The 10,926-nt window shown below is 44.6% G+C and overlaps 1 protein-coding gene across 1 annotated transcript; it reads right to left on the bottom strand.

The window, feature by feature from the left end:
* Positions 1-7,348: 7,348 nt before the first annotated feature.
* LOC103592478 (NADH dehydrogenase [ubiquinone] 1 subunit C1, mitochondrial-like) lies at positions 7,349-7,631 on the bottom strand. The gene has a single exon (XM_008575220.1). It carries the CDS (start codon positions 7,629-7,631, stop codon positions 7,401-7,403), a length of 231 nt encoding a protein of 76 aa, XP_008573442.1. The 3' UTR covers positions 7,349-7,400.
* Positions 7,632-10,926: the final 3,295 nt, after the last annotated feature.

Raw genomic sequence — 10,926 nt, 5'->3', positions numbered from 1 at the left:
TCCCATTGCCCTCCTACCCCTACTCTATGTGCTCACATAGCTGGGGGCTTACTGGTTCCTGCTTACTGGTTCCAGTATCTTACACGTTTTTTTGTGTGTGTGTGTGGTGTCTGTGCTTTGCAGTTTTCTCTCTCTTCCTGGGATGCATGTACTGCCATGCCTACTTGCTGAAACCCAACTATCCTTCCAGACCCAGCTCAAATTTCATTTACGGTTGAACTTCCTTTTAATCCCCTAGATGGGAAGAGATCAGTTTCAAAAGTCCTACAGTCCTCTGTGTAACACTTACACAATGTATCACTTTTTTGTAAAATAAAAACATAATTTAATGATTGAACCAAAATTCCCTTTACATGTTGCATCCTCACCCAATGAAGTTTCTTTTCCAGTTTTTTCCTCATTAAAAACGCAATGCTTATTACAGAAAAAAATGAAAAAATGAAGACACCAAGAATACCCATAATCCTACCCACTTAGCCTGGTGTACAGCATCGCACACTACTGTGCACAGCAGTTATCAGTGTATTGTGTAATCTGGTCTTCTCCATTCCTTGAGGGCAGAGACCATGTCAGATTCCCCTCTGCATGTCCCATGTCTTACGCACGGTTGATGTATGAGGATCATCAAAGAGATCCTCATGCATTAGGGATGGCAGAGATCCCAATGTCAGAAGTCTAACTTCTGAATGATTCTTTTCCCTTTCCATCTCATGCTTCACCCTCAAGTATTACCTGGGCAGGGATGGTGCCATTGTTCTTGAGGATGAGAGGTAATTTCTCTGAATGACCAAGCAGAAGCCTCTTAAAGAGGAGCAAGGGGTTTCCATATTGGTTACAGAGAATTGGCCGCACAACAGTCACTCTAGGGAGGTTCCCCTCACCAATGATATCAAATATGAGGCCTCGGTTCCTGGCCAAATTGCTGCAGGGAACAAGAAGATAGAGGCTTGTCAGCCTGGCATGGCAGGAATGACCTTCCATAGAGAGTGTGGTCTGTAGCCCTGCTGTAGGAGAGGAAGTTGGGAGCTGGTACCTGGGTAAGCCATCCAAGGTAGCCTCAAAGATACACTGGTAGGTCTGCATGATCTGCGGGGTGAAGGACACCGTGGCAAAGGCATGGGAGCGACTGGCAACACACATCTTGTTGGGTTCCACTTCAAAGATGTCGATGATGCGGGCAAAGGGCTGGGGAGGGGAGCAGAGACCAGAGGGTGTTAGCTACTTTGCATTTACACTGGGCTTGCTGCTCATCTCTGCTCCCCTGTTGTGAGTTCCCCCGCCCCTAAACTCTGCAGTAGACACACGCCACTGTCCGCACAGTCATCCATAGCTCCTGGAAGGAGCAGCTTACGTGCTCTGAGACCCGCCTCTGAGCAATATCTGGCTGGAGGTGGCCAGACCCATGATCTTTGACTCAAATAGATGAACACTAAGCCAGTCAGATATTCTCCGCATCACCCACCCTACCGCGGTCAAACAAGAGTGTTGTTGGATACTAATGTGCAGCTGAGCTGGAAGCTGGTTGAACCATGTGCATGACAGGGAAGCCAGACTAGAGAATGAAGCAATGGAACACCCTGAGTGAGAGACATGTGGCCCCTGAAGGATGGACAGAGTATCTGCTGGTCTTCGGAAGACTGGATTTCAGGTGACAGCTCCAGTCCTAAAGAGTTCTGGCTACATGATGTGTTCTGACCTGTGTCAGAGGTCTCTGATTCACTGCAGCAAACTTTGCTTTGGGCTAATCTGAGTGGGTTTCTGCTCCCCATAACTCCAAGAACATTGCCTAGAAAAATCTCCCATAGCATTTTATCTGTTCCCATCTCATGGCAGTGTTTTGGGACCATAGGGACCCCTCGCATGGACTTGAAAAGATTCTTCACCCTTATGTGAGCAGATGGGATTCAGGATGGCCTATTCCCTCTTGTTCTCCAGCTGAGGTCACTCAGGTTTCTTTGCTCTTCCCAAGGGATAGCCTTCAAGTCTGCAAACTAGGGAGGAAAAGATCATCTGATGTCTGTAAATTCCTGGTCATAAAGTCTCTCTTTAGAAATCAGGTTTGCTTACTTTTTATGTTTTTACTACAAAATAGGGAGAAAGCTGCCTCTAAGTGTCCCAAATAAGGTCAGAGAATAATGACTGGGTGTCACCAGGACCTGAGGAAAGTCACAAAAAATATTAGTCTACCCCTCTGCACTGACAGTTGCCCCGGGAATGCATACTCTATACGTGGCTCTAGGCTGACACCAGCCAACTCGGTGACCTCTCCACCACCAACAGCTGTGAATGACACCAGCTCTGGGGCATGAAGACCACCTGGTCCCAGATTCCACCTTGGGCAGAGAACTGCAGCAGCTGACCTAAGATGAAGCAGTATTCACAGCACATTGGGTTGGAAATTAAGGGCAACAGAAACCCATTGATTAAGTCCTCTCTCTTGGTATTCTGAATTTTCTGTTCCACTGTGAAGAAAAAGGATCTCAATATGATCTGACTCAGAGAGAGAAGGGAGTTTCGAGTTTGGCAGACCCTGATATGGGCACTTACTATTCACCCTATACATGGATGAAACTTGACTCTAAACCTAGCCCTGTATTTTCAGGCTCTGGAAACTAGGGGAAGAATTTAGCCTTTTTGAGCCTCGGTTGCCCTAGCTGTAAAATGGAGATAATAATACAAAGTCTGACAGAGTTGTTGTGAAGATGAAGGGAGGTAATAAATGCCAATCACTTAGCACAGTGCCTGCCACACAGGAGGGACTCAATAAATGCTCACCATTTCACCTTATCCTTGACCAGATAGAACATGCAGTTTGAGGCAGGCTTGTCTGAAGCTGGAGCTTATCTTGGGCTCTCTCTACAATGCTTTGTCAATTTTAGGCACACCGTGTGTGTTTAATGGATGAATGAGTTGCTCATTTGCATGTACCCATTTATCAAAGAGGTACCCAGTGAAGACATCCACTGGGACAAATGTATGGCCCTTGGCCTAGGGGAAACTGCCCAGGTACCTTACCTCACCTCCTGCGGGGCCTGAGGGCCAGATCATTCCCAATCAAGCCCACAGGAGGGGCTTCTCAGAGCTCTTTCCCTGGCTTGGTGCCAACCATGGTAGGTCAGGGGCCATTTGCAGCTTCTTACCTTATTGGAGATAGGTTTAATGACAATGTTGACATCACAGGGAATCTTGCCCATGTTGCTGATCTTGAACCGAGCCTTGGCCTGATGGCCCACCAGGACATTGCAGAAGATGAACTTGTTCTCATCCTCCACGAACAGTCCCCCACTCTCTACGGTTTGCAGGATGTGGTACAGGTTGGAGCTGGTGCAGACCTGGTGCTCCTCAAATATCAAGGCATTGTTGTCAGTCACAAAGGCTGCGGAGTGGAAGGAAGACTGTGAGCAGCACGCCTGGTGTCCAGATTGCTGGCTCTCTGTAGTTCCTAATTTGGAACTTTGGGTTCTCACAAAGAAGAATCATAGAGGAGAGGTAGGGGGATTCACACAAGGGGGTGTGAGTGATGGGACAAATTCTATCTCGTCTTCCTCTTTTGTACTGTTTTGCTAGTTGCCATACCCCAATCAGCCTATTTCTCCCAGTGGTAAGATCTGAGATCTGGGGTGGGCTTTGGAGGGAAGGAGGGATTTGGCCCACTTTGATTCAAGGCTCCAGGGAGCCTATAGTCAAAGCAAGAGCTGCTCCCTGTGCGTCACCTGCGCTCTTGCCAGGTTAAGGGTTTAGCAGGCTCAGTTACTGAGCATTGTTCTCTGTGGGCATGTTGTCCACAGGAGTGGCCTAGCCCTGAGCTGGCCTCAGTGTTCCTGGGCCCCACAGCGCATCCCACCTCACATGACTCTCAGGTAACACTGTTCATCTGAGAAGCCAGGACCAGACTCTGGGAGGCTAGGAGTTTGAAGCTGCACGTCGTCTTCTAAGTGTATATGCCTCATAAGTCTTTAAGGAAAAACCTGGCGAAGACATTAGGAGAAGTTCTAGGGTCCCACAGGAAGCATCCCAGCCATGTCTGCCAGATATCTTTAAAGAAATTTGCCTAAAGGGGGAAAGGGTGTTACAGATGAAGGCCTTCTAAGTGGTACTGTCCAATCTGAGCACCAGTACCTGGTAGACAGGCTTCAGCCAGCAGAGTGTAAGGAATGCCGGCAGGCTGGTCTCTAGGGTCTCGGTCGGAGATATCGATGGCTAGAAATTCCTCACACCTTCCCACGGTATCAGCCACACAGTCAACAGTGATGACCTGAAGTCCTCCGGAAGGGATGGAGCCAAACCCAGGGTACACGGTGAACATGCTGTGGGAGAAGCGGGCCTGCAGGACAGGGTGGGGTGGGAGGAAAGGAGGCAGAGTGGGTGACAGAGTCTGAGGCCTCCCACCAGAGCTGTGAGGTGGTGTTGAGAGGGACGAGGGCCTCTCCCCACAGGCACTCTCCAAGTCCCTCCCCCTCTCCTCCTGCAGAGAAGGATCTGGGGACGGGGCTGTCTTCATGGCTGGGCTTTCTCAGTGCTTCTCCCATGCACATTCCTTCTGACTAACCATGATTGAACCAAGGGTTGAAGGGAGCAGTCTGGACATATACCACACTTATCCAGATGGGAATCTCGAAGAAGAGGGGCTCAGAATGGAGTAGTGGTTAAGACTGTGGGCTTTGGAGTCAGATACTCCTGGGTTGGAATCCCAGCCCTACTGTATTAACTCTTTGACCTTGAACAAATGACTTCCCTGAGTCTCAGTTTATTTATCTATAAAATGGGGATAAAGCCCCTACCCCAGAGATTGCTCAAGGCTTAAATAAAACAAGTATGTGTGAAGCATGTAGCATAGCATCTGGCATAGAATTAGTGCTCAAAAAAGGGGATGTTAGTGAAGTAAGACAGGTCCCTGGATGTCCTTGACTGACCCAATCCTTGAAATAAGGAGAAAATGTCCAGAACAGCCCAGGCTTTGTCCTTGTCCTTCTGAGAACAGGATGTCCTATAAGGCTTTAGCTCAGAGAATCAAGTTACCCCAAGGTGTGAAACCCAGCTGCAGTGTGAAATAGAGGATGCACAGACGAGACTCCATCTGCCCTGGGCAGCTTTCTTGAGGCTTGGGGGACCAGTTTGCCATGGATCCCAGACTTCTGCTGGTTCTTGCCGCCTACCTATGAGTGACAAAGTTGCTTTGCATAACTTGTGTGAGTGTTCTGTCTCACTGGACTCATACACCAGCAGTTGAGTTTGTGCAAAACCTCTGGCAACTGGGTTTTTGCAGGACCTCCTGCTAGATCTAGGGACCTTAGGAGAAATTAGCAAGATGGCTAGAGTCCTCCCCTGGGAATGATACCAGTGCATGGTGTGGGCCAGGTGTTTAGAATCCTCCCCTGGGATGGATAACTGGTACACCGTGTTCCCCTCCCAGGGATGATGCTGGTGCATGGTATTCTGCCTCTTCACGGTTAGCATGCACTCCTCTGGTTTTAGGAGCTTCCTTTCTCTTATTCAATTTCAGAAAGCTGCCAAGGAGCAGTGTGACTTAGGATGCTCCTCTCTAGGGCACCTAGTATATCATCCTTGGAATCTATCACAGAGGTGGAGTGGTGGGTGGGGACCTTGTTCTGGATGGACTGACTTTCAACTGAATTTTACTCCTCTTTTCCTCAGAGGTGCATTCTCCCCACTTGTCTGTCCCCCAGTCCCTACCATATCCCTTTAGGCATGTTCTATAGTAACATTGTATTAGGAAGTGACTTATTCAGACAATGCTCAGACATGGACTCTGGATTCTTCAGGACAATAGTGACTTACCTTAATTCTTACCACAGCTGCTGCAGGTGGCTGGGTAGGTAGGTTCACTGCACGCCTCTAGTGTGCACCCTTCACACAGGAGTCTGTGCAGATGAAGCCCCTAGTGCTGTGTAGGGGGACTGCACAGCCATACACAGAGGCTGCTATTTGCTTAACTCAGTCACTTTTTACTGAACACCTACTATATGCCAGGAGCTGTACTGGACACCGGTGATTCCTGAATAAACCATCAGACAGAAGAAGAAGGCTGATGGATACTAAGAAAATGGTAAGGTGCTACCTCAAAGAAGCAAGGTCACAGTGAGGGCAAAGAACAGCTGAAATGGGTGGACTTCAGTAGCAAGCCTAGCAGTGGTCAGAGAAAGGGATCTTGGAAATCAAGAGTTCAAAAGCACCTCAGTTTCCTGTGATGCAAGATCCAGCGTATGACCATGAGAGTGAGTTGCCAAAGTAGAGAAGTAGACAAGGTCATTGGAACTGAAAGGCAGAGAGGCTGTTTCACTGAAGGCTGAGATGATACAGTAGGTGAAGAAGGCAAAAAAAAAAATCTATATATATAATATACATAAGTAAATATAGACTAGATGAAAGTTCAGAAACATGCGGAAAATTATGTATGTTAATTACACACAGAAGCCTTCTGCTAAGAAGAGGAAAGTACTTGAGAAGACATAAAAACCAACATGTAGAAAATAAAATTCAATTTAGTCAATAATTATTGGTGTTCACAGAGTGCAGAGTACCTCCTTCTTTTATTTTTACCCTCAGTGTAGATGGGATGGCTGGAGCTGCAGCAGCCATCTTGGAACCACAAAGGAAAGGCCAAGAGAATCACAAACATCATAAACTATTAAGCCCACACCAGCAACTGCCTATCTTATTTAAAAACACCCTATTTGTGTAAGTCATTAACACTGGTTTTTCTATTATTTGCAGCTAAACACAGTTCTGATACACAGATCAAGCACCTCCTCCTCTGTGAAGCTTACAGTGACTCTTCACAGCAACCAGAAACAGTGAGACTTCATTCTTCCACCTTTCTGGAATCTATCTCTTCACACACAACTCAGTTATGGTATTTACCATACTGCTTGACAACTGCTCATTCACCTTCTACTTTTTGTAATTGTCTAAAATAGTTCCTATACATCCATTTAGAACCATATGAGACAGTATTATAATTTTGCTTCAATTGACAAATATTATTTAGAAGCCCAAGTAGAGAAGGAAAGTCTATTGAATTTACCTAAATTATTGCTTACTGTGTTTTTCTTCCTTCTTGATGTTTCATGATTCCTTCTTTCATTATTTACTTCATGTTTAGAGAACTTTCTTTTTTTTTGAAGACTGCAGAAGTAGTTTTATTTCTTTTTCCTTCTTTCATTATTTACTTCATGTTTAGAGAACTTTCTTTTTTTTTGAAGACTGCAGAACTTTCTTTTTTTTTTCTTTACATTTAATGATGTAAAATACAAATGCTAACTTGATGTATATTAACATATAACGTTTTTTCTCTCACATTTACAACTCGACAGATTGATGAATCCAGAGGAACTGCTATAATCACTATATGGAGCATACTGTATTGGTATTTCAAAAGTTTATTCCAACCCATTTCTTCTTTTATACTCTAAAACATCTTCATTATGTTGTTTGATGAGATAGGCCCACAGGAAGATGGTGGTGCCCAAGGTCAGGCCAACTTTCAGCCAATCAGGTTTGTTATGTAGTGGCTCCCACACACAGAACTTTGACCATGCAGAAGAGATGCTTGGGAGCCTAGTGGGGGTCAGCAGCCGTGAGAAGGGGAGCAGCAATGTGGAAGGTGCCATCTTGCCACACTGGGCTCTGCCTCCGTCCTAGAGAACTTTCTTTAGCCATTCTTTTAGGCAGGTCTGCTGGTGACAAATTCTTTTAGTTTTCCTTCATTTGACAATGTTGATTTTCCATTCATTCCTGAGAAACAGTTTTGCTGTATATAAGATTCTGGTTTCACAGTTATTGATTTTCTACACTTGCAAAATATTGTGCCACTTCCTCCTGGGTCGCTAGAGTTTGTGTAAGAAATCTGCTGTCATTGAAGGTTCATTTCTCTCTTGGTGCTTTCAAAGTTTTTTTCTTGTCTTTATCTTTCAAAAATTTGACTATGATGTGTGTTGGTGTAGATTTCTTTAGATTTGCCCTGTTTGGAGTTCTCTCAAATTCTTGAGTCTGTAGGTTTATATCTTTTGCCAAATTTGGGAAGTTTTCAGTCATTATTTCTTCAAGTATCTTTTTAGTTCCATTCTCTTTCTAATCTCTTTCTGGGACTCTAATGGCAAGGATATTAGATCTTTTGTTATAGTTCCACGGGTCCCTGAGGGTCTGTTCTTGTTTTTTTTTCCCCATTGGATTCAAATAGACTTTCAAAACAGTCAAAACAGAGTATTTTCTCTCTGCTATTTACATTGGGCAGGATAATGCTCCCCTCATCCCCAAAGATGTCCTCATCCTAATCCCTGGAACCTGTGAATATGTTACCTTACATGCAAAGGGACTTTGATGATATGATTAAATTAAGAGCCTTGTGATGGGGAGATAATCCTGGATTGTCATGGGCCCAGTGTACTCACAAGGGTCCTTAGAAGTGGAAGACAGTTAGAGGGAGATGTGAGTTAGGTTGGAGAAATGTGATGTGAGAATGACTTGATCCATTGTTGCTGCTTTTGAAGATTGTGGAAAGGGACCATGAGCCAAGGAATGTGGGCAGCCTCTAGAAGCTGGACAAAGCAAAGAAATGGACTCTCCCCTAGAGTCTCCAGAAAAGAACACAGCCTTGCCAACATCTTGATTTTAGTTCAGTGAAACCTGTCAGACTTCTGACCTACAGAACTGTTAAATAAATTTTTTTTTATTGTTTTAAGTCACTAAGTTTGAGGCAATTCATCATGGGAGCAATAGGAAACAAATATAGGAATTTCGATAGCTCTGTCTTCAATTTCACCTATTCTTTCCTCTGTCTCCTCAATCCTGTTGTTGGATGCATCCACTGAGATTTAAATTTTTGGTTCTTTATTTTTCAATTCCAAAATTTCCATTTGGTTCTTCCCTATACTTTCTCTTTCTCTGCTGAGACATACTATTTTTTCTTTTCTGAACATGCTTATAATTGCTCATTGAATCATTTTTATGTTGGCTGCTTTTTCAGATCATTCTAATACATTTTCCAGATAATTCTAACACCTCTGTCATCTCCTGTTGGCATCTAGTGCTTGTCTATTTTCATTCAGTTTGAGATCTTTGTGATTCTTGGTATGATAAGTGATTTTCAATCAAGACCTGGACATTTTGGGTATTAAGTTATTGGGCTCTGGGTCTTATTTAAACCTGTTTTTTTTTTTTTTTAAGCTGTCTTTCTCTGACACTACTCTGGCAGGGGGAGGGATGGCATGGCCTCTTTACTGCCAGGTGGGGCTAGGAGGCCACATTCCCCCCTTGGACTTCTTGTTACTGCTGGGCAGTGGTGGATGTTCCAGCTCCTCACTAGTTCTCAACTCATCCTTCCCTAGTAGGGAAGGGACAAGAGTGCCTCATTGCTGTTCCACTGATGCCATGGGGAATGGGAAGGTCCTCCGACACCATTCCAGCAGGGGTAGGGGAGAGATGTCTTGTTACCACTAGGTTGGGTGGAAGTCAAGGCTCCCCATGGGGAGTCTCCACAGACAGCAATGGAGGTGGTGGTGGGGGCTTGTTACCGGCCCAGTGGGAACAAAAGTCTTGGCTTCCTACTTGGCCTTTGGCCTTCACTGACACCACTGTGGCAAGGGGTTGGGGCACCTCAGAACAACCTTGAGAGAGTCTAGGCTCCCTCCTGGGCATTTGCTAGCAGGGGAGGTGTAGGGCAAGTAGATTTTCTTTGGTGTTTGACTGGTGTAGAAAAATTATTATGTAAAAGTTTTCTGACTTTCTAGGCTGCTCCTTTCCTGGTCCTTTGGCTAGTGGGAACAGTCTTCTGCTGGGGTTTTTGTGTTTCAGTCTGTGCCTGTTAATTTTTCAGGGTTTGCTGACTTCTTCTGCACCCAGCCTGTGATATTTGAAGCAAAAAGAAAACGAGAACGTGCCACTTTGATGTTCCATGGGTCCCAAGGGCCCTAGCTGGTCTGGTTTCTTCTCTCTACCTTTCAGAGTCTGAAGTTTGTGTTATACATAATGTCCAGGATTTTAAGTTGTACCTAGTTGGGAAGAACAGGCAAAAGTATGTCTACTTCATCTTACTAGAAGCAGAAGTCCTCAAATCTCCTTTTGTTTAAGCCTGTTTGAATGAGCTTCTGTTTCTTATAAACAAATAAGTCTTGATCAAAATACATATTAGGAGTTGAAACAATTTTAAGGCAATGAAGAGCCAATGAAGATTTTGAAGCAAAAGAGGATATCCAGATGAAAGGCTGTCACGCCTTAGCTTAAAATGAAAGTGATATTTCAGTATAATTACTTAATATTCCTGCCACGACATTTTCGAATCATGTTATCCTAGGGGGGAATTTAGTGGCAAGAGCTAGTTGGGAAGTGACCTTACTGGGTTTCAGTGAACAAGGAAAGGACACTCACCTGGTTTGGGATGTTTACTTCTTTTTGAATCGAGTCAGAGAACTTGGTTGCTTTGGAAGTGCCGGCCTTGTACAAGCTCTCACTTTCCCGGGATTTCGCATGTCTGATGTGGCTGGCACTGATTAAAGAAGCAAGAGCACTCCCTCAGGAGGGGGTAGTGACATTAGATGCCACCTCTCTGTCTGCTGCAAGGTCCCTTCTCCGAGGAATGGGGAAAAGGGTGCTTCTTTGCCCAGAAGGGCATCAGAGTGATACAGCTAATTTGTTAATCACTGACCAAACTCATCTAACAACTGAAAGGAAACTATGCAGTAATTATACTTATTAAATATGATTCATAAGGGCATTGAAAATTACTGCAAGAAAAAATAATTTTTAAGTGCTTACTTGAGTTCATTGGAAATCAGTGTGTAGAAAACTACTTGTGGATGTCCAATCTTTTACCCGATCTCATTTTAAAAAGTGAAATGGCAAATAGATTAAACTCTGTCCCTTTTCTTCACTTTTATAGTCATGACGTTTTTAAGGGTTACTATAAGC

This window comes from Galeopterus variegatus, unplaced genomic scaffold (genome assembly GCF_000696425.1).
Source record: "Galeopterus variegatus unplaced genomic scaffold, G_variegatus-3.0.2 Scaffold1157, whole genome shotgun sequence".
Classification (NCBI taxonomy): domain Eukaryota; kingdom Metazoa; phylum Chordata; class Mammalia; order Dermoptera; family Cynocephalidae; genus Galeopterus; species Galeopterus variegatus.
Note: the sequence above shows the minus strand (reverse complement) of the source record. Positions and strands in the feature narration are given on the sequence as shown.

Excerpts from the sequence above, each read along its gene's own strand:
- LOC103592478 (XM_008575220.1), bottom strand. The coding sequence starts at position 7,631 with ATGGCACCTTCCACATTGCTGCTCCCCTTCTCACGGCTGCTGACCCCC.